General features: G+C 40.5%; 1 protein-coding gene across 6 annotated transcripts in view; it reads left to right on the top strand.

Annotated features, from left to right (window-relative positions):
• Window positions 1-22,379, top strand: part of STEAP3 (STEAP3 metalloreductase) — a 72,623-nt gene that overhangs the window by 37,406 nt on the left and 12,838 nt on the right. For all 6 annotated transcript variants that reach the window (XM_072613313.1, XM_072613314.1, XM_072613318.1 and 3 more), the window contains 3 exons: window positions 12,091-12,590; window positions 14,844-15,371; window positions 19,975-20,139. In XM_072613313.1, the coding sequence (XP_072469414.1) occupies window positions 12,091-12,590; window positions 14,844-15,371; window positions 19,975-20,139 (1,193 nt within the window). The remainder of the gene's footprint in view (window positions 1-12,090; window positions 12,591-14,843; window positions 15,372-19,974; window positions 20,140-22,379) is intronic.

The following is a 22,379-nucleotide window of genomic DNA, read 5'->3' on the forward strand; positions in this document are numbered from 1 at the left end:
GATTTCTTGGTTTCTCATAAAGTCATTAGCCTCCATCTGTTCCATTCTAATTTTGAAAGAACTATTTTCTTCAGTGAGCTTTTGAACCTCCTTTTCCATTTGGCTAATTCTGCTTTTGAAAGCATTCTTCTCCTCATTGGCTTTTTGAACCTCTTTTGCCAATTGAGTTAGCCTATTTTTCAAGGTGTTATTTTCTTCAGCATTTTTTTGGGTCTCCTTTAGCAAGGTGTTGACCTGCTTTTCATGCTTTCCTTGCATCTCTCTCATTTCTCTTCCCAGTTTTTCCTCCACCTCTCTAACTTGATTTTCAAAATCCTTTTTGAGCTCTTCCATGGCCTGAGCCCATTGAATATTTGTTTTGGATGTTTGGGATACAGAAGCCTTGACTTTTATGTTTTCCCTGATGGTAAGCATTGCTCTTCCTCATCTGAAAGGATGGGAGAAGATATCTGTTCACCAAGAAAGTAACCTTCTATAGTCTTATTTTTTTTCCCTTTTTTGGGCATTTTCCCAACCAATTACTTGACTTTTGGGTCCTTTGTCAAGAGTAGGGTATACTCTGGGAATCTGTGAGATCTCAGTTCCTCCAAGGTGGCACGATCAAGCGTGTACTAGTCTGGACGCAGAGAGGGATTTTTATGCCCAGAATCTTAGCAGATACCTCTCCACAGCCACTTGGCCTCCAGTTCCCAAGTCAGCACTGGGGGATGATTTTCAGATAAGCTGGATGGGCAGGGCCGCCATTCAGTGTGAGACAAAGACCAGCTCTCCCAGGGCCTCCACCCAGGGTGGAGGCAAGACTCAGCTCTTCAATGCCCCCAGGGGTTTTACGCTTCAACAATTGAGCTTCCCTATGGGCTGCTGTGTGGGCTCTGTTGCTGCTGCCTGCTGCTGAAGCTATGAGAAAGCCCTTCTCCCTTCCTGGCCTGCTGATTAAACCCCATCACTGACCTTTGGCACCTGTGGGCTGAGGGATCTGAGGCCCTGCTACTGCAACTGGAGATTCTGCTCCTGAGGTATTCTCCTCCCAGAGTCTCCTTGCGCCATGCTGCTTGGCCAAGGCTGGGCTGGGCTCTGCACTCAGCTCCTCGTCCTGCGCACCCGACATTTCCATGGGCCTTTCAGGTCACCGTGGGCTGGAAATCTCCTTCACTCTGTTGTTCTCCACTTCTGCTGCTCCAGAATTTGTTGAGAGTCCCTCTCTACAGGTATTTTATGGGCTGTGGGGAGGACCCTGCATAAGTCTGTCTTTCTAGTCTGCCATCTTGGCTCCACCCCCTCATTTAACATTTATTGATAGCTTCACTATGAGCTTAGGTGTTATGGGTAACACAGCAATGAATCAAACCAGGTCCCTGCTTTCATGGAGCTTCCAGTCTGGTAATGAAGAAAAGGCATGTGGGGGGATACTAATAATACAACACTGACTCCTCCCTTCCATTAGTTTTCATATTTACTGTTTAGATGACTCTACATGGAAACCTCAGAGGTTTTTTTGTTGTTCTTTTTAGTTTTCAACATTCACTTTTATAAAATTTTGAGTTCCAAATTTCCCCTTTTCTTTCCCTTCCCCTTTCCCCAAGATATCTGTTATACATATGTGTGTGTGTATACACAATCATATTAAGATATTTCCACATTAGTCATGTTGTGAAAGAAGAATTAGAATGAAAGGGGAAAACCACAAAAAAGAAAAAGAAAGAAAATAGTATGCTTTGATCTGCATTCAGATTCCATAGTTCTTTCTCTGGATATGGATGGCTTTTTCCATCATGAGTCTTTCAGCATTATATTGCTGAGAAGAGTTAAGTCTATCAAAGTTGGTCCTCACACAATGTTGCTGTTACTGTGTACAGTGTTCTACTGGTTCTGCTCACTTCACTTAGCATCAGGTCATGTAAGTCTTTCCTGGTTTTTCAGAGTTGTTTTAATTGATATTTCCCTTGTTATTAGTAATTTGAAGCATTTTTTTTTAAAAAACACAGTGATAGATTTATTCACATTTCTTGTTCTGAAAACAGTTGTTCATATCCTATGATTACTTAACTTTTGCGGAATGGTTCTAGGTCTTACATCAATTCCTTGTACGTCTTAAATAGCAAACTTTGGTTGGAGATTAGATGTGAAGCCTTTCCCCCCAAACAATCTTCTATTTTTCCCCAACCTTCTTATTCTAATTACATTGTTTTGTTTGTACAAAAGGTTTTTCGTTTCATATAATCAAAATGGTCTGTTTTTTCCTTTTCTGATGTCAAGAGCTTTCATTTGCTGAGGCCCTCCCCCTCCCCAATGTAACAGCCACTCCATTTCCAGCAGAGCCTTCAGAAGACTGTGCTCCCTGGCTTTGCCTCCATAGCAAACTTTCCATTTTGTATATGAGTCTTTGTCCTGTCATACAGTTATAGACTTAGAGGTGAAATCTTTGAGGTCACTTATTCAAACCCCCTTATTTTACAGATAAGGAAACAGGGAAGTTAAGTGACATACCCAAGGTCACATAGGTAGTTAAGTGGCAGTGCCAGGATTTGATTCCAGCTCTTGGAGTCCAAATCCAGCTTTCCACTGTACCACCCTCACTCATTTCCACTACCCCTCACTTGCCTCAACATAGCTCCATTCCCTTCTATCCCCAAAAAAGTGGAACTATCTGGTTGCTGTTGACAAGGATTATTTTAAAATAAAAATCAAATCAGGCAATGGAAACATTTGCAGTAAGCTCTGGTCTCCTCCCTTCCCCAAGGAGGGCCTAGTTCGTTTTTATCTTCTTCCAGATTCTTGTGATACACTTACATAATGGTTTTCTCTATTTTGTGTAGTTAGGAAATTATTTTTTTTTCTCTGCTGTGACTTTCCTTCCGTGCCTGCAATGGTACCTGATTCAAAGGATTTAATTCTGGAAGCAAAATCAATCCCAAAATGTTGGACTCCAGGTGCTGTAAGAGATACAAAGCCATGTAAAACACAGCCCCTTTCCCTTGTCATCAGAGCACATGTAGACTAGAGATCACTTAACAAACAGAATAGCAGGAGGGAGAAAGGCTACATCGACTAAATGCCAAATGGTGGGTACAGACCGTCAGTGCTCCAGGTGTTCAGGGGAAGCAGATCACTTCCAGCTGGGGTGGTCAGAGTTTACAAAGTGTGTCCCTCATAATAATCCCATGTGGTGGTTAGTAAAAGTGTAACCCCAACCCCAGGGATATTTGGCAGACCCCTAAAGAACAGTTCTGTGATGTTGTCCATTGAGTGTGGGGAGGTAACTCCTAGATTGCAAGAGAGATTTCTAGGAGAAGGGGAAAAATGCAAAGAGATCAAATTAGTAGGTTAGTGGCTTTCTCGAGTACATCAATTCCAGTTACAGGTACAGTATACCTGCAGGTGCTCTGAAGTAGAGAAAATAGGCCTCTTCAATCGGCATGCATCAGGCACTTCCAGATGATGGCTCACTAACCCTCCCCACCCCCACCTCAGGACATTGCCAGCTGGCAGATCTATTTTGCCTGCTCCCAGAACTGGATCTTCATTGGTCATTACACAGGTACTGTCCCCATTTTACAGATGAGAAAATTTAGATTCATTGATTTCCCCCAAATGACACAGCTAGTAAATGTCTGAGCTGGGATTTGAACTTAGTCTTTGGAATCCATGATCAGTGCTACTTCCCATCCTTCCATTCTACCTCAGAGAAAGTTAATGGGAGAGGGGTGGTGGTGGAAATTAAGCCAAACTTTTATGGATAGGTAGGCTTCAGTTAGGCAAGAGTAGAGGCAAGGGCTTAAAGAGATAGGGCACTCAATGCTGTTTCCCAGACATGGGAAACTACAAGGTATAGTTGGAGGACAGTGAGTAGATGGATCTTTTAAAAACAGAGGATTCATGTAGCAAAGTAATGGTAAATAAATCTATAAAGACCATAGGTCTTTCCACAGAAAGAGCCAGAAGGTGCCTTAGAAATCATCTCATCCAACCCCTTTATTTTTATGAATGAAGAAACTGAGGACCACAGAAGTAGACCAATGGGTACCAATGAGCAAAGGCAACCTCCAAAGCCAGTATGCCATGACAGATGCATTGAGAATATGTTGTAAAAGGTTTCATATACCAGATTAAGTTTGTACCTGCCAGAGGTTTGGAAGGGAAGATAAATTGTTGGTATATGTGGAAACAGAATATGGGCTAAGGACATTACCTGGAAGGGAACCTTTCAGCAGTAGAATCAGATTGAGGGAGTTGTGACAGTAGATCTGAGTTTTCCACATTGCCTTTGGGTGATGTTCCTTATTTCTCAAATGTCTCTTTCCCAGTGAAAATGAGATAGTGTCAAATCCAATGCAACCAAAATTTGGAGGGATGTACTATATTGGGAAAGAATTTTTACAGCTAATCTCGAGGATAAAGGCCTCATTTCTAGAATATATAAAGAACTGAGTCAAATGTACAACAATACGAGTCATTTCCCAATTGATAAATGGTCAAAGGATATGAACAGGCAATTTTCAGAGGAAGAAATTAAAGATATCTATAATCATATGAAAAAATGCTTTAAATCACTTGATTAGAGAGAAGCAAATCAAAACAACTCTGAAGTACCACATCACAGCTATTAGATTGGCAAACATGACAGAACAGGAAAATGATAAATGTTGGAGAGGATGTGGGAGAGTTGAAACACTAATTCAGTGTTGGTGGAGCTGTGAGCTCATCCAACCATTCTGGAGAGCAGTTTGAAACTATGCCCAAAGGACTACAAAAATGTGCATATCCTTTGACCCAGCAATATCACTTCTAGGACAGTATCCCCAAGAGATCATAAAAATGGGAAAAGGTCCCACATGTACAAAAATATTTATAGCAGCTCTCTTTGTGGTGGTTCAAAACTGGAAATCAAGGGGATGCCCATCAATTGGGGAATGGCTGAATAAATTATAGTATATATGGTATATGAATATAATGGAATACTATTGTAATATAAGAAATGATGAACAAGAAGACTTCAGAGAGGCCTGGAAAGACTTATATGATCTGATGCTGAGTGAAAGGAGCAGAACCAGGAGAACTTTGTGCACAGCAATGACCACAGTGTGCGAGAGGTTTTTCTGGTAGACTTGGATCTTCATAGCAATGCAAGGACATTAAAAAAAAAAAATTCCCAATGGTCTTCTAAGGCAAAATGCCTTCCACATTCAGAGAAAGAACTATGAAATTTAATCACAGAATGTAGCAGATCATTTTGTGTGCGTGTGTGTGTGTGTGTGTGTGTGTGTGTGTGTGTGTGTTATGTTTTGGTTTGTTATATCATTTCTCTCATTTCTTTTACTTCTTCTACACAGCATGACTATAGTGAAAATGTATTCAATAGGAATGTATGTGTAGATCCTATATAGAATTGTATGTCGTCTTGGAGAGGGAGGGAGGTGGTGGAAGGTAGGTATGGGGAAAAGAAATCTAAGTTTTATAGGAGTGATTGTAGAACATTAAAAATAAATAAAATTATTATTTTAAAGAAAAGAAAAAGAAAATGAGACAGTGTCATTGACACTTTAGAGAAGGGAGTTTTAACCTTGGGTCCATAAATGTTTTTTAAAAATATTTTTAAAATTATTTTTAAAATACTTTGATCACTAAAATTGATTTTCTTTGTAAACCTATGTGTTTTATTTAATATGTGTATGCCATTCTGAGAAGTCCATAGGTTTCACCAGCCTGCCAAAGGGGCCCAAGACATATAAACAAGGTTAAGAGCTCTGTCTTTTCATTGTGGGGGGAGGGTCACAATCCTAGTTATTTTGCCCTAATTTTCTGTTCAGGGTTTCATGGGGAATTTATGTCTCAGGGTCACCACAACATAACACCACAATATAACAATAATATTAGCACCACACTCCCTCCATTATCTGGCAGCTTTGGCTGTACAGCCCAAATATAAACCAAAGAAAATAAGGTCTCTGCTCTAAGCAACCCAAAGTCCCCACATGAAAGTTTGATAAGATTGATAAGATCATAAGATTGATTCATAGGGCAACCACAGAAGACTTGGCTAAAGCCTGTTTACTCTGCATTTACACAGAATTCTAACAAGGGTGAAGATCTCATTTCTAATCTTCCATTAGATTAAGCAGCATTAGGAGGAGAGGGAGAGCTACTCAAGGCAGGTATGATGTCACAGATGACAATGAAGGAGGAAACCATACCAAGAATATCCAATCAACAACCCCATATGCCTCAGTTGTTCCAGAGAAGGTTCCTTATTGCAGGATAGAATGACCACTGCTGTTCATGACAGAAGTTTGTCACTGTCATCAAGAACAAGTTACAGTATATTCCTCATGCTTTCTTTTGGGAATGTATAATGTATTTTACACCAGCAAAGGTGGCTTATGTCTGTTCAGGAGTTGTGAGCTGCAGTGGATTGAAAGGTGGTTGGGTATCCTCACTAAGTCTAGCATGAATTGGAGCATGGACTGGGTTAGTTACTGGGATGACTGGGAATTGGTCTAGGTCAGAAAAACAGCAGGTGAAACCTTCTGTGCTGATCAATATTAGGATTGAGCCTATGAGTACATTCAACCTGAGAGATAAGAGTGATAACCAGTGTGAAAGAGAGGAGAAGAGGGAAGGGGAGAGAAGAGGAAGGGAAGGGAGATGGGGGAAAAAAAGGCAGAGAAGACAGGAAGAGGAGGGCAAGGGAAGGAAAAGCACAGGAAATATTATGTTTCAAAAAAGATTTTCACCAAAAATGAATAAAATGATACTTCATTGGATGCTTGAAGGAATACTTTCATATACTGCACTTACTTGGGAAAAAAATCACTTGGAACTCCAAAGAAGCCAGTTAAATGAAAGGTTATGGTAATAATGCCATGTTCCTTTTAATTGCTTTGCTAACAGGAGGTAGGTAAAATGGTATGGTTGTCTCCATTTTATAGATGAGCAGACTGAGGAACAGAGAAGACAAATTACTTGCCCAAGATCTCAAGTCTAATAAGTGACTATCTCTGTATTTCTAACACTTAGCCAAGCATTTTGCACAAAGAAGGCAGCTGATAAACTTGTATTAGATTGGAGAGGACTGAACTAAATCAGACAACCAACAAGCATTTCTTAAATGCCTACTAAGTGCCAGCATTAGGGATACATGGGATGAAATAATCCCACTCTCAAAAAGTCTACATCCTAATAATTCTAATGGTTGAGGACAGATTATAAATTCTGAGAACTATGTTTTATTAATTTTTTGAAATATTTTTTGGTACCTAACCTTGCACAGACAGTAGGTTCACAATAAGTGGTTACCAAATTGAACCACTGTCTCGACTCCCAATCTGGTGTTCTGTTTTCCATTAGAATATGCCACCCCCGTGGTTTTTTATGGTGTGAATTTTGGTTGTAAATGCTATTGGTGTCTTTTTTCTTTATATCATGATCTTTCATTACTGTTGACCTATATGTTCCACTGATTTTGTTTACTTTGCTATACATCTATTTATAGTTTGTTATAAGTTTGTTTTCCTTCTGAAATTTTTCTATTTATCATTTTTATAGTATAGTAATATTTCATTATATTCATGTATTCCAGTTTGTTCAGCCATTTTCCAATCAATGGACATCCATTTTGTATTTTCAGTTAGTTTGTTTTTTAATACAAGCAGTACTCTCACAAATATTTTGTTTCATATGGGACCTTTCTTTTTTCTGCCTCCTTGGGGTACATGCCCAACAGTGGGATGATCTCTGGGTCAAAATCTATATTGTTTCTTAACTTTTCTGTGTGAAACACTTCCTTATAGGACTTTTTGTGCTTATCAGTCATTGGCCACAAAACCTGGAGGGTGAGAATAGCTTAACCATTTGACAGTATGTGCTCCAAAGGAGCTGCGTCTTCTGCAGCCATGTTGCAGATTTCCTGTAATTAGTGTTACACTGCAAGGCTATCTACTCGCTACCCTCACCCTGACAACTGGCTAGCTACCACTGACCCAGTTTAATCTTCAGGCTCTCAGAGGTCACGAATTCTTTTAAATTTTAGCCCAAGCCAAATCGAAATCAGACTATATGATCCCTGAAATCTCTTCCAACTCTGGGAGGGATTCTATGAAATAATTTTTTGGATCATCTGTGGCTTTCGTTTATCCATTCCCTGGCTCTCCTGTTAGTTCAACTGATTGAGAGTTGAGTGAATTGCTAAACTGTGACACAGGCCAAAGGAGTGGAATTCAAATGGCATTTCAAGCCTTCAGAAGAAATAGATATTGTGTCATCTATCCCAAGAAATGTCGTTCATAATGGATAGATACATGCTTGCAACATGGTGACTGTGGAGTTACAATTACAGTGTCAATCGGTCACTAGGTCCCTCAGCTGCCACGTGTTAACTGTGTGTATACAATACTCAGCCCCTGATAAGGAGGGAGTCTTCAGGTCTATATTCAGAATATATACTCTCTGGCAGAGTACACAATTGGATACCTCCCCCTGCCCTCATCCCATGAATCTGCTTGTACATCATCCAATCTCTTTTGGAGTTCAAAACCCAGAAATAGGTGCCCACATGTCAGAGGGGCTGATATAATGGATTCTTAGAGACCTCTGCAAGTCATCAAATCAAACTCCATGCCTTTATAGGTAATTTCAGGCAACAAGGAATAATAGCGATATTCATCTAGGTCTTTACAGTTTGCAAAGTGCTTTGCATGTATTTTCACATTTAAGTCTCATAACACCTCTGAGGTAGGTAGTATGCCTATTTTACAGATATGTAAACTGAAGTTTAGTGATTTGCCTATGGTCACATAGCTAGTAAGTGGGACAGGGTAAGGGACTGGTAAGGTTCAAATCCAAGTCTTCCTGCCTCCCAAACCTCATCCATGGTGCCATAGTGCCTGCTGGGAACCGAGCTCCATGTTGGCATTGAGGAGTGAAAGGGGTAGGGTAAACAAGTTTAAGACCTGGGCTCTGCCCTCAGGAATCTGGAAAAACAGAGCACATATGCACAGAAAACAGAAAACAACAATTCTGAACTATCTGGTTGTGAAAGAGGAGTTCAAAGACATAAGTGTGGACCAGAAGAGTCAGGGAAGGACTCTGATTAAGATGGCACCTTGAACTGGGCCAGTTCTGCATCCCAGTGATTGACAATGGCTGTCTTTATTCATTCTTCTTAATGAGGCCAAAGTCTTTTCCCCACTAAAGATCACTGAATTTTCTTGGAATCACAGAATGTGATGTATCTATATAACTTGAGAGATCATCTCACCCACACTTACCCTCTTGCAGATGAGGAGGCTGTGACCCACTGAGTTGAAGTCACTTACCCAGCTAATTAGAGACAGAGCCAGGATAATTACTCAGGGCTCCAGACTTTATATTTCTACCAGGTCATTCTGCCTTTTTCAGGAAGTCATTCTCTAAATAAGAAGTGTTCAAAAACAGCCCAGAATAACACCTCCCAAGGTTAAATTAGGCCTTGTGATTTTTTTCTTAGGGTTACATTTGTGGCAGATGAAAAATCTTATTTTTTGTTTCACTCAAGCTTTAGGGATTGGATTTGAAGGATACACACACTATTTTTAGTTTAAAGGATTACAGAATCAACTTTTCTCACCAATAAAATGGGGATAATACTTGCAATATGTATCACACAGAGTTGTTATGTTTCTAACAAAGCACTTTCTACTCAACAACAGTCTGTGAAGTAGGTAATTACTATTGTTCCATTTTCTACAAATGAGGAAACCGGAGCTTAGAAAGATCATTAGCTCCTATAAACTATAGTTATTAGCAAGCAGCAAAGCCAGGATTTGAACCCCAATCTTCAGCCTGCAAGTTCTTTTTATCATAACAAAATTTGCCTGCACTGTCCCCTTCTCCTTTTTCTGCCTTTTTACCTCCTTCCTACTTCCAATCAGGTAAACACATCCCTTCTCACGAACCTAATAAAACCTCAGGATCTCTTCCTTGATAATTTAAAGACATAAAGCCATGAAAGTGAAACAAAGAAGGAACAAAGAGGAGTAAATTTTATTTATTTGTTTATCTGTTTTTAAATTTAATTTAGTTTTAGTTTTCAACATGCACTTCCATAAGTTTTTGAGTTTTAAATTTTCTCCGCCCCTTCTCTCCTTCCTCCCCAAGACAATTTGATATAGGCTGTACATATACATTCTTATTAAACATATTTTCACATTTGTCATGATGTATAGAAGAATTAGAATGAATGGGAGGAACCATGAGAAAGAAAAACAGAACAAAAAAAGAACAGATAGTCTGCTTCCCTCTGCATTCAGACTCCATAGTTCTTTCTTTGGATGTGGATGGCATTTTCCATCATGAGTCTTTTGGAGTGATCTCAGATCCTTCGTTGCTAAGAAGAGCTAAGTCTGTCAAAGTCAGTCTTCACACAATGTGTGTGTACTGTGTACAGTGTTCTCCTGGTTCTGCTCACTTCACCCAACATGAATCATAAATTTAGAGCTGCAAGGGACCTTAGAATCCAAAACTTTTGTTTTTCAGATATGGAAACTGAGGTCCACAGGGGTGAAGTAGTCAAGCTTTAGGTCACATGGGTCACAAGTGGCAGATCTAGGGTTCAATTCAGGTCCTTTGACTGTAAATCTAGAGCTCTTTCTACTGGACCCCAAACACTTGGGTGTGCCCGTGTGTGTGTACATGTGTACACATGTGCATGTGTGTATACATGTGTGCATGTGTGAGATTGTGCCCTTTAGCAGTCTAGAAATTTATGACCCTTTCCCAGAATAATAAAATATATATGTTTACAAAGAAAACAAATGCTCCTAAAATACAATTATCAGGATACTAAAAATCCAAAACAGAACCCTCAAACCAAGGTTACAGACTTGTTGTAGTATAACCCTGATGGTAAGGCTAAGAACCCTTGATAGTGTAATCCCTGTAACATGAAGCTTACTGTCTTACTTCTCCCCATGATATGTGCATTTAAATGGAAGACAAAATACAGGAAAGCAGTATCTCTAATAGTGAAATCAAATGCTTGCCATAGTAGTGACAGAGCCTACAATCACACATATGACATGGTCTACTCTGTCCCTTCATAAAAAGATCAGCTTTGCGTCTGCTGTTAGAAGAGGGATCTAAGTTCCCACTGCCCCCATTCACAGATATATAGATACACCATTTCAAGAAAGTCCAAATGGAAGGGTAAAGGCTAAATTGCAGCCATTACATTTCTTTTAGGTCCGAGGGCCAGAGCCATGGGCAAGTGCACTGATATACTTAGGTGGTCCTGTCAACCCAGACTTCTCTTTGACAGATTTTATCCAGGAAGTTAGAAAGTTATGGAATAAGGAGAAGGGGACACTAAACCTGGGTTCTAGCTCTGGCTTTGCCACTGGTATGATCTTGGAAAAGTTGATCTCTAAGGTCCCATTCCAGCTTTAACATTTTGTGAATGTATGTGTCATTGACCAGGGGACAAGAAAGGGGAGCAAGTGTGGCATGTAGAGGTGTGTGTGTGAGTGAAGAAAGAGACAGGCAACAAACATGATAGAGTGAAAGAAGACTGACTGAGGAATCCTGATATCTGGGTCCTAATCCCAGCACTGCCCCTAACTTGCTAGGACACTTTTTATCGTCAAGAATCCTTTCTTGAAGTTCAATTACCCCCTGATGGGGTCATATGGTGAGCTATTTTCAACAAACATTTTAAGGGTGGATGATTTTATACATGTCTAGGGAGACCAGATCACCTTATAAGTGAAGTGTTAAGAGAGAAGATTGGTTGGCCTCATAGATAAATTTCACTGACTCAATTTTTCTTAGTTATGACCTTGACCTAAAAATCTCTAACTTTCCTAATTATCAAAAGTCTATCATTCATCACATCTAAAACTTTCTTGACCCCAGTTATTATTATGAGGCATTATATTCTTATTTCCCTTAGTTTACTCTCTAAACATAGAATCAGACTTCATTCAGCACCACCCCTAAACACACACACAGACACACACACACACAAAACCACCACCACCACCACCACCAAATCTTTCAAGTTGGATTATAGAGTGTTGAGGAAGGGAGAGTTGGCTAAATCTGCTTGTTTTTTCATTTCAGCTGAAAGGATGTCTGGAGACATGGACAAGCCCCTAATTTCCCATCAGTTTTTGGAGAGCAACCCCAATCTCCCAGAGCTTCCCAGCCAGGCCCAGACTGTGGGCATCCTGGGCAGTGGAGACTTTGCCCGTTCTTTGGCCACACGCCTGGTGGGCTCAGGCTTCGAGGTCATGGTTGGGAGCCGCAACCCAAAAAGAACAGCAGGGTTGTTTCCTGCTGCAGCCCAAGTAATCTCCCAAGCAGAGGCTGTGAGCACACCTGAAATAATCTTTGTGGCCATGTACCGGGAACACTATTCTACGCTCTGTAGACTGAGTGACCTGCTGGTGGACAAGATCCTTGTGGATGTGAGCAACAGCACAGAGCAAGAGCACCTCCAGCAGCGGGGGTCCAACGCTGAGCACCTTGCTTCCCTCTTTCCTGCCTGCACAGTTGTCAAGGCCTTCAATGTCATCTCTGCCTGGACCCTGCAGTCTGGCCCAAGAGATGGGAACAAACAGGTAGGTTTGTGTGAGAAAGAGAATTGAATGAGGTACTTCTGAAGGAGGGAAGGAGGAGAGAGAGGAGTAGCTTTCAGAGCCAAACACAGAAGTCTAAGTTAGAATGGCCACTAAACCAAGAGGTCGAAATGGTATAGTGATGGTATTTGGAGCTCAGGCTAGCGCAGAGAGGAGTTTCATGCAAAACAGCAGTGTGTTTGGTTGAAAAAGAAAATGGAAGCCCAGATACAAGCACAGGAATTTCTGTCAGTCATTCATACAAGTATTCATATGGTGCTTAATATGTGCACAGTTGTGTATCCTGCTATAAGGGATACAGAAATAAGAACGTTGGAAACAGTAGTCAAGAAACATTTATTAAGCATTTACTATGTGCCATGGATACAAATAAAAAAAACAAAACTGAAAACCAGTCCCTGTCCATGAGAAATTCCCAGTCTTAATAGAGAAGACAAGGCACACAAAAGAAAGCTAAAATCAGGGCAGGAGAGTCTCAGGGGAAGGTGCTCAATGATGGGGCATGATGGAGGGCTTAGAGAAGTCCTTTAAGAGTAGTGCAGCCAGGGGGGAGATGCAGTGTCTGTCCTGAGTCTTTTCCTTAGAGAGAGATTTGAGTGTTCATGGCTCTGCCCTCTGATCACAGAGGCAGAGGGTAGTGATGAGCTGTGAGAACCACGGCTGATTGGAACTGAGGCTTAGAGACTAGAATGCTCATGGTGTGTTTGGTGGAAAGTAAGCCCAATATAACTCAAAGGAAGTGTTCCTGTAGGAGAGTAATGAGGGGTCAAGCTTTTTAGGTAGGATGCTCTGCTGGAATCATTGACGTTATTTTATGTCTTTATTCTGAAAAGTAAGGCAGAGTTTGAACTTGATTTGATGGGCAGCAGGAAGCCAATGGAATTGATCTTCCCGGCACTGTACATAATTCAGAAAGGAAACCAAAAGTATAGAGTCCAAGTCCCAAGCAAGAAAGAAAGACACTTTCTATAGATAGTGGACTCCAGAAGCACTGTTGGCAAGCACCTGGGGCAGCGAAAGCGAGGGGAGAGGGAGGATAGAAGACACAGTATTCTTTCATGGACCTCTCAGCCATGGAAAAACCATTTGGGAAGATGTAATGTGTATGACTGATGAAGTAATAGAGCCCTATTCAAAACTAGTCCTAATTGCTAATGCCTATGCAACATTCTATATGGGGCAGCTAGGTGGCTTTAGTGAATAGGATGCCAGGTCTGGAGTCAAGAAGACTCATTCTCCTGAGTTCAGATCTGGCCTCAGACACTAGCTGGGTGACCCTGGACAAGTCACTTAATCCTGTTTGCCTCAGTTTCCTCATCTATAAAATGAGCTGGAGAAGGAAATGGCAAACCACTCTAGTGCCTATGCCAAGAAAATCCCAAATGAGGTCACAAACAGTCAAACACCAATGAAAAATGGCTTAACAACAACACCATGCAGCGAGTATTCTGAGCTTCTAGTTCCCCGGTTTAATTCCTAGTGATTAGGGATAGAATCCTTTACAGTCAATTCAAGTCCCCACACATTTAGTAAGTACCTACTATGTTCCAGGCACTGTGCGAAGCACTGGGGATACGAGCAAAAAATGACAGTCCTTGACTTCAAGGAACTAATTCTAATGACAGAAGATAAGACATAAAAGCAAACTGAAAAGGAAGGGGGGAGATGGGGAGAAGGGGAATGTTGGTGAAGTCTAGAGACATATGAGGCCTGATCTGCACCCTGCCTCCAAAGGGTGGTTCTGAGAGGAGAAGGAGCCCATGGAGGTGGAGGGAGAAGACAGCTGAAGCCTGCTGGCAAGTGAAGAAGGCTCTACTGTGTAGCCAGAGGCCAGGAAGCAGCATGGTATGCAGGAAAGGAAAAGTGCTAGTCTTAGACTCAGGAAAACAGTATTCCAGTCCTGCCTCTGCCACTAACTCACTCTATGGTTTTTAACCTCTCAATCCTTAAAATGAGAGTAGTAATACCTGAGGTCATTAATGAATGTTGATGCCCTTTGCATTAAGTTTTGTTCAAATGTAAGTGATTATCCCCAAGGTTCTCCCCTCTAAAGAATGCCGTCACCATGGGGGTGAAAGCGCACACCTGTCACAGCTAGAAAGTAGCAGGGGTTGGCAGGCTGGACCAGATTCCTCAACTGAACTAAGTGATCTCTAAGATCCCTCCCAGCTCTAACTTTTTATGATCCTATGACCCTTTTATGAGCTTTTTTCCCTGTTATTAATTTTCCTTCAGGTGCTAATCTCTGGAGATCAGCAGGAAGCCAAACGTAAGGTCTCAGAGATAGCCCAAGCCATGGGCTTCAGTCCAGTAGACATGGGGTCACTGGTGTCTGCCAGGGAGATTGAGGCCATCCCTTTGCGGCTCCTCCCCGAATGGAAGATTCCAACCATCTTGGCCCTGGGCCTCTTCATCTGCTTCTACACCTATAACTTCATCCGGGATGTGTTACATCCATATATCCAAGAGCACAAGAACCGCTTCTATAAACTCCCTGTCTCCCTGGTCAATACCACATTGCCCTGTGTGGCTTATGTCATGTTGTCATTGGTATATCTACCTGGTGTCCTAGCCGCCATCCTGCAGCTCCACCGGGGCACCAAATACCGCCGATTTCCTGACTGGCTTGACCACTGGCTCCAGCACCGCAAACAGATTGGCCTCATCAGTTTCTTCTGTGCCTCTCTGCATGCTGTCTACAGCTTCTGCCTGCCCCTGCGCCGTTCTCACCGCTACCAGATTATTAATGATGCTGTCAAGCAGGTATTCTCTCCTTGACACCTAGGAAACCCAGAATGCCATATAACATCTTTGGGAGTGGGGTCAGATAAATATCTCGACCTAAAAACCAGAAACCTCCTTGGTTTCTTAAGTCCTGGGATGTTTATTTCTGGGCCAGAGCTCTTGAAGTGTTATATGGGGGGAAAAGAAAAACAGAACACTAAATGTAGAATCAGGAGAACTATATTCTAGCACCAGTCCTATTCCTAACCGGCTATTTGACCTTAGACAAATCATTTCCCTATTCTGGGCTTCAGTTTCCTTGTCTGTAAAAAAAATAAGGATTGGATTGGATTGGATTTTCTCTAAGGATCTTTTCAGCCCTAGCATTCTAGGCATTAAATAATGACTCATCATCATCATCATTTTTCATTGAAATTTTACCTCTTTGTTGTATGTATTCAATGGCACAGCACTGCTCTCAAATTCTTAAATGGCCCAACACTGCTTTGTGCAGCCATGGCTACAAGTAAGCTCATGCATTTGACTCCATTTCTCTTCTCATTCCCCGAAAATCCCTCTATGAGGATTTGGGTTACGTTGTACAGTAACTGAGCAAAAGCTGCCCAGACCTTTAGAGGTACCCTTCTATAGGATATGGGACATTCATTCTGTTGAGAGACAGCATGGAATAATGGATATAGGGCCAACCTTGGAGTCAGAAAGACTGGGGTTCACAGCCTATTTGACATATATTGGCTGTATGACCATTGGCAAGTCACTTAATTTCTCAGGGCCTCCAGCAACTACCTCAGGGTAAGTCTGCACCAGTGGAAGGAGATTACAGATTGGAATTTGATACCAGTAAGATTCTAGATTCAAACCCGTGAATTCCCCCAAAACAAGAGGCAGCATAGTAAATAAGGAAAACCTCTGGATTGGATGTCAGGAGCCCTGAATTCTAGTGCAGGTGACATGATCTATGGTGATCATATTTTCCCTACTTACTTGGCAGAATTGTTTTGATGATCAAATGAAATCATGTGTGTGAAAATGATTTTAAAAGCATCAACCCTAACAGAATCACAGAATTTGGTGTTGGAAAGGACCTCAGCAACATCTGGTCTGATTCACATCTGAAAGACATCCCTACTGTAATATATTTGTCAGGTGGTCAGAATCACAATTATAGAACTAGAAGGGATCTTTAAAAGCCATCTAGTCCAACCCTTTCCTTTTACAAATAAGGAAAGTGAGGCTTAGGGAAATGAAATGACTTGCCCAAGGTCATACAGCAAATAGCAGAGGTGGAATTTAAATTCGGGTCTCCCAATGAAGCCCATGCTTAAAAACCTCCACAGACTTGACCTCAGTAGGCAGCCCTTTTGGTTCTAATTTTTAGGAAATTTTTCCTGATTCAAGACTAAATTTGCCTCCTTTCAACTTTTACCCCTAGCTCCTGGTTCTGCCAAAGGAAATCCAACAGAACAAGTCTGATACCTCTTCCTTATGATAACAGCTCTACAAATACCTGCAGAAAGTTATTGTGTCTTCCATGAGTCTTCTCACCAAGCTAAACATCCCCTGTTCCTTCAGTTGATCCTTATACAACAAATATTGTATGTGAAACACACTATACAAGTATGAGATATTATTATCTCTTTAATATCTTACACAATATTCAACCCCATATCTTCTACCTGGGAAGATTAGGTCTTGTGAAAGCTGGTCTCTAGCCCACAACACTGGCTGCCAAAACATCCACCTCCCACTCCCAAACCTGAGCAGAGGTTTGGACTTTGTCTTCCTTGCCCCTAGATGGCAGGACAGAGCAGCCCTAATGACTAGTCTTCACTTAGGGTGCTCCTACAGGGCTCTGCTTCTCAAATTTCACCTGTATAGAGGTGTTGGAGGGTCAGAGAGCACACAGCATAGGATTTATCTTTTAGCCCTCTGCCAATAACTTTGGTCATAGATGCCAGTGCGTGGGATGTTATAAGTTCACTAAGGTATTACAGGAGTGGGGAAGATACCACAATCCATGCTGAACCTTATAGCTTTCCTATCCAGACCCACTGTGGTTTGTTTTCACTTGCCCTTCCTTACCTGCTCTGCATGTGTGGGACAAAGTTAGCAAGTGGGAGCAAACCCACTCTAACCACTCTGAATCCACCAAATTGATAGAAATTCTGAGACCAAACCCTAGAGGTACAGAAAACCTCTGCATTTCATTTGCTTACCTGCTTCCTAATGCAAACAAATTTTGAGCACAAAATCAAGGAAGATACTTTCCCTTATACCATGCCTCTTCCCCCAGTAGAAACCCTTTTTGGGTTATTTTTTTTTTCAGTGCTCTGAAGTGGGAACCATTTTACCGGTAGACATTTTTCTAAGGAAGAAAATACTTGGTTTTAGGTTTGACAAAAGATCAAACTGCTATGGGGTTGGTGAGGAGAGAAAAGAGAAGTAGTTGGCATTTTCTGATTTTACCCCTCTTCCCCAGGGATTCTTAATTTAAATTTTGTGTCTTGGACCCCTTTGACTTTCTACTAAAACCTACGTATTCTTTCTCAAATAATGTTTTTAAATGCATAAAATACATAGGATTAAAAAACAACTAAACTCAGATACAGATATTAAAATATTTAAAAACAATATCAAATTTGTGGATGCCAGGTTAAGAACACCTTGCCCATATACCATCTACCATTCTGACTTGTTTCACACCTACCCTCTCTAGGCTCCTGATACATACCATAGTGCACTTCCAGCCCCATGAGAAAAACTACCCATGTACGTAGAGGAACATACTGGGCCTTTAAAAAAAATTATTATTTTGTTATTCTGAACTTAAAGTAGAATAGAAAAAGAGAGTATTACACCTGAAATTGCAGATCCATTATGTACAAGTTGCTATTCCTTTCAAATATACCCCAAAGTTATCAGAAGTTCCTTTTTGTTTCTTCCTTCCCTTCCTATTCCCCACCCTAGAGTTGGCTACCACTAGACACAAACATGTATGTATACACACACATATACATATACATATACGTATGTCAGTTCTTTCTCTAGATAATAGGCCTTTTTTATGCATTTAAGTCAATTAAAGTCTTGAACTAGGAAAAGAAGTCAAAAGGAGACATTTTACCTTTCACTCCTTTGCAAATCATCTCTTCCCACCAGATCCATATATGCCACCCAAACAATTTTTTTATTCTAAACATAAAACCATTTCTGAAGAAATGGAGTTATGCTAGGAGTGCTAGATTCTAATTAACTTTGCTGTTTAATGACTTTTTACTTCTGGAAGTAACCATGTTCCTTACTAAAATTGTGGGAGGAAGGAAGGAGACAGCTAAAAGCTCAAAGATTAATGAAGGTGACTGGTTGACTGGGACTCAGATTCTCATATGCATCTTCCCTTTTTGCCCACCCCAGTTCTTCCTTTTAAAGTGAAACTATCAACAGAGAGAAAAAAAAGGGAAATTGCACATGTGAATGTATGTATACCTTAGTCAAAGCTCTAGCTTTCAACATCAGCTGGGTAGTTTTAATATTACCCAGTTATGATTGCCTCCTAGACCTAGACAAAAATTTCAACATGGATTTAATTAGTATCATTAAAGTCCAGTAGATGTTAGCATGTTAAGTGTGGATAACACCTCCCTGTGTTTAAGGAGAAAATTGGCACTATTCTTTGTGAGAAGTAGCATTTGCTACACACCTTCCTAGCTAATGTTGATTTTTTTTTTTTAACAATTGCACATGTATACCATTAGAATTTAGGACTGGATAGGATATTTGAGATAATTCGCCCAATATCAGCAAATAAGGAAACTGAAACCCACAGAGTGAAAAATGTCTTGTCCAAGGTCACACAGCTAGTTAGTGGCAGAACTGGGACTAGAATCTAGAACTCCTAACTCCTGACTCTGTAAACTTTTACATGTTTAAAGGGACTTACAGCTGATGGGAATGATTATCTGCATATACAGATGTGAAAGAACTGATAGACTCCCCTGGCATATCCATAATTTCCTTTGGCTTGCAACAACAGGTTCTATCTGTCACTCCCAGCCATCCTAGAGCTACAGTTGGGAGAAGTATCCTCTCCTTCTCCCACTGCCGGTAATCCATATTATTTATTTGGAGCCATAAGGGTCTTAAGAGGTCATCTAGTTCAACCCATTCAAGATGACCACCATACTGGTCTGTCAGAACAACCTGAAGGTGTGTAAACTGTTACACTGAAAGCATTTGCAAAACATTGAATGTTTTTTTTTTTAAATCACAGAGTTACAGTGGTTTTCCAGAAGTCATAGCATCTAATCACTTCTACCCTTACATTTTCCTAAATCCAAAAGAACAGTTCAGATTCTATCTCTACTCCAGTTAATCCTATTTGGAAAGATCTCCAAGGAAGAACAGTTCACATGTCTTCTAAGTGGTTAACTGACTTAGTCTTCATTATGTGTGTTCTAAGTTCTGTGTCTGTGCCACCCTCTCACCCCACCCCTCCCTTTGATGGCCTTTGAAGCCCACTTACTTCTAGGACCTGAATGAGAAACTGGATGTTAGTCACACTATCTACCCTCAGCTGTTGATGACAGTATATATTTCTTGATTTTATTTTTGTCTGTGATAGGTCTTGGCAAACAAGAGCAATATATGGAATGAAGAGGAAGTCTGGAGACTGGAGATTTATGTCTCACTGGGTATCCTGGCCCTAGGCATTCTGTCACTGCTGGCCATCACCTCACTGCCTTCTATCTCAAATTCTCTCAACTGGAGAGAGTTCAGTTTTGTTCAGGTAAAAGAAACTCAGTTATTTCCTAGAAAGTGTAGACCTAGACTGTATAGTCTAAGCTCTTGTCTCTGATTGCCAAAAACACATCTGTATTTTTGATATAACTGTGTTCTTTGATATAACTCAATTTTCCTAGTCTGTAAGGATGAGCTAGCAAATGGCAGCCAAGCAGCACAGTGGACAGAACCCTGGGCCTGGAGTCAGGAAAACTAGAGTTCAAATCCCGCCTCAGACAACTTGCTAGGTATGTGATCTTGGGCAAGTTACTTAACCTCTTTCAGTCTCAGTTTCTTCAACTATAAAGTTGGAATATTGTCTACCTCCTAGGATTGTTGTGAGGATCAAATGAGATAATATTTGTAGAGCAATTAGCACTGTGCAGTTGTTGACTTCATAAATTACATCCCTCTAACTTATTTACCATTTCTGTGGCATTTCTTTGGCAACCTTGCAAAAACTATGGACCCCTCCTAAGAATCATATTTTAAATGGATAAAATGAAATACACAGGATTAGAATGAAAAGCAATTATTTTAAGATACCAATTATCAAAAAAAACTTTAAACAAATTCAGAGATTCTAGGCTATAAAATCCCCTGTTCTTACTAATTAGAATATATGATTAATAAGAGCATCCTGTTCTCCAGCAAAATTTGATAAATGGGAACTACACTGTGATAATATGGCATGATTTGATAAATGGGAACTACACTGTGATAATATGGAGTAGAATTGTTTCTGCTGTAAGGGATGTGGCAGACTACAATTCTACAAAGTACTGTGAACAGCTCAAAGGGAAGGAATGGCAAAGTCATAGGGACCAAAAACCAGATGGGAAGACAAGACAAATGTAAATATGCAATAATTTGTGAAAAAATACAACATTATGAATGATAGTATTACATACTTATAGAATATAATGCTTGATGCTCTATGTAGCCATTATGGAAAGAATTGTATTTCACCCGAAATTCTTTGGAGTCATAGCTACATACTCTCAAATAGGGTTTAGGAGCATGAAGAAATGCCACTATTAGTGTTTTAACAATATCCATGAAACCAGCCTATACTTTATAGGAAAAATCACTTCATAATGAGATCCTTAGAGCACCCACCCCAATTAACATATTCACACCTTATCTATAACCTTACCTTCTCTTCAAAGTATGGTTGAAGACACCCCCTACTCCTGCCTTCCTCCAAGGTGCCCCTGCTATTCAGCCCACACTAATCCCTTTTTTCCCAAACTCCTATGAAACATTATGCACCATCATTAGAACATTATTTCTATACTGTCTTAGTTCCTAGTGGTCTACACTGCACGATTAGAACCTTGCACATGCTGCCCCTTGTATGTTGGCTGAAGCTCTTTTGGTCACTGTTGTGGCAACTATGTCACACAGGTTTTTGGAAGAAATAGTGACAATGAGTCTGTCATTACTTGTATCCATTTGTCACTTTTCAAAGTCAACAGCTTGTTGTTACGACTGCACAGAATTTTTCTTGCACTGTGGAACATTAAGGAGAACACTGGATTTGGAGCCAGATGATTTAGATTCAAATTTTAGCTCTATCACTTACTGCCATTGTGTCCTTGGCCAAGTTGTTAGCTTCTCTGGACTTCAGGTTCCACATCTGTATGTAACATGAAGGGTTGGAGAAAATGACTTCCAATGTCACTTCCTGTTGGTCTCTAAATCTTGGATCCTGTCATTTAGCATTGATCTTGACCTTTGCTCTAACAAGTCACTGGTCACCTTGTACACAGAGAGCTTATTTAGGAATGACACTCATGTTAGTGACATGATTCTGACTGATAAAGGGCCCAATTTAAATTTTTAAATGTTTATCACTCATAATGCCTAGTGTGAAGCTTCTGAGTACTCTAGAGAGAGGCCAATTTGGTCTCTTGTTAATCTCAAACTATATTTTCTGGCATATTTTTCATTGTCCTCTCCTATGTAAGATCAGATTCATGTACCAGGGGCAGAGTTCACGTTCTGAGGTATAGAGGATTGAGAAGGATGGCCAGATTACAGGAGACTGTGGTTTCTTTATGAGAATGATCTACACACATATTGAAGGTATATCTAATGAAAATGAAAAGAATTGAATGAATGAAAAAGCATTTATTAATTTGTCAGGTCGAAGTAATAGTTTCAGAGTATATGTAGACTTGGTTTAAAGGATCCTGTCAAATCCATCATTAAATTTCTTTACCTCTTCATCTTAAGGAACAAACC

Source organism: Notamacropus eugenii, chromosome 5 (assembly GCF_028372415.1).
Source record: "Notamacropus eugenii isolate mMacEug1 chromosome 5, mMacEug1.pri_v2, whole genome shotgun sequence".
Lineage (NCBI taxonomy): Eukaryota > Metazoa > Chordata > Mammalia > Diprotodontia > Macropodidae > Notamacropus > Notamacropus eugenii.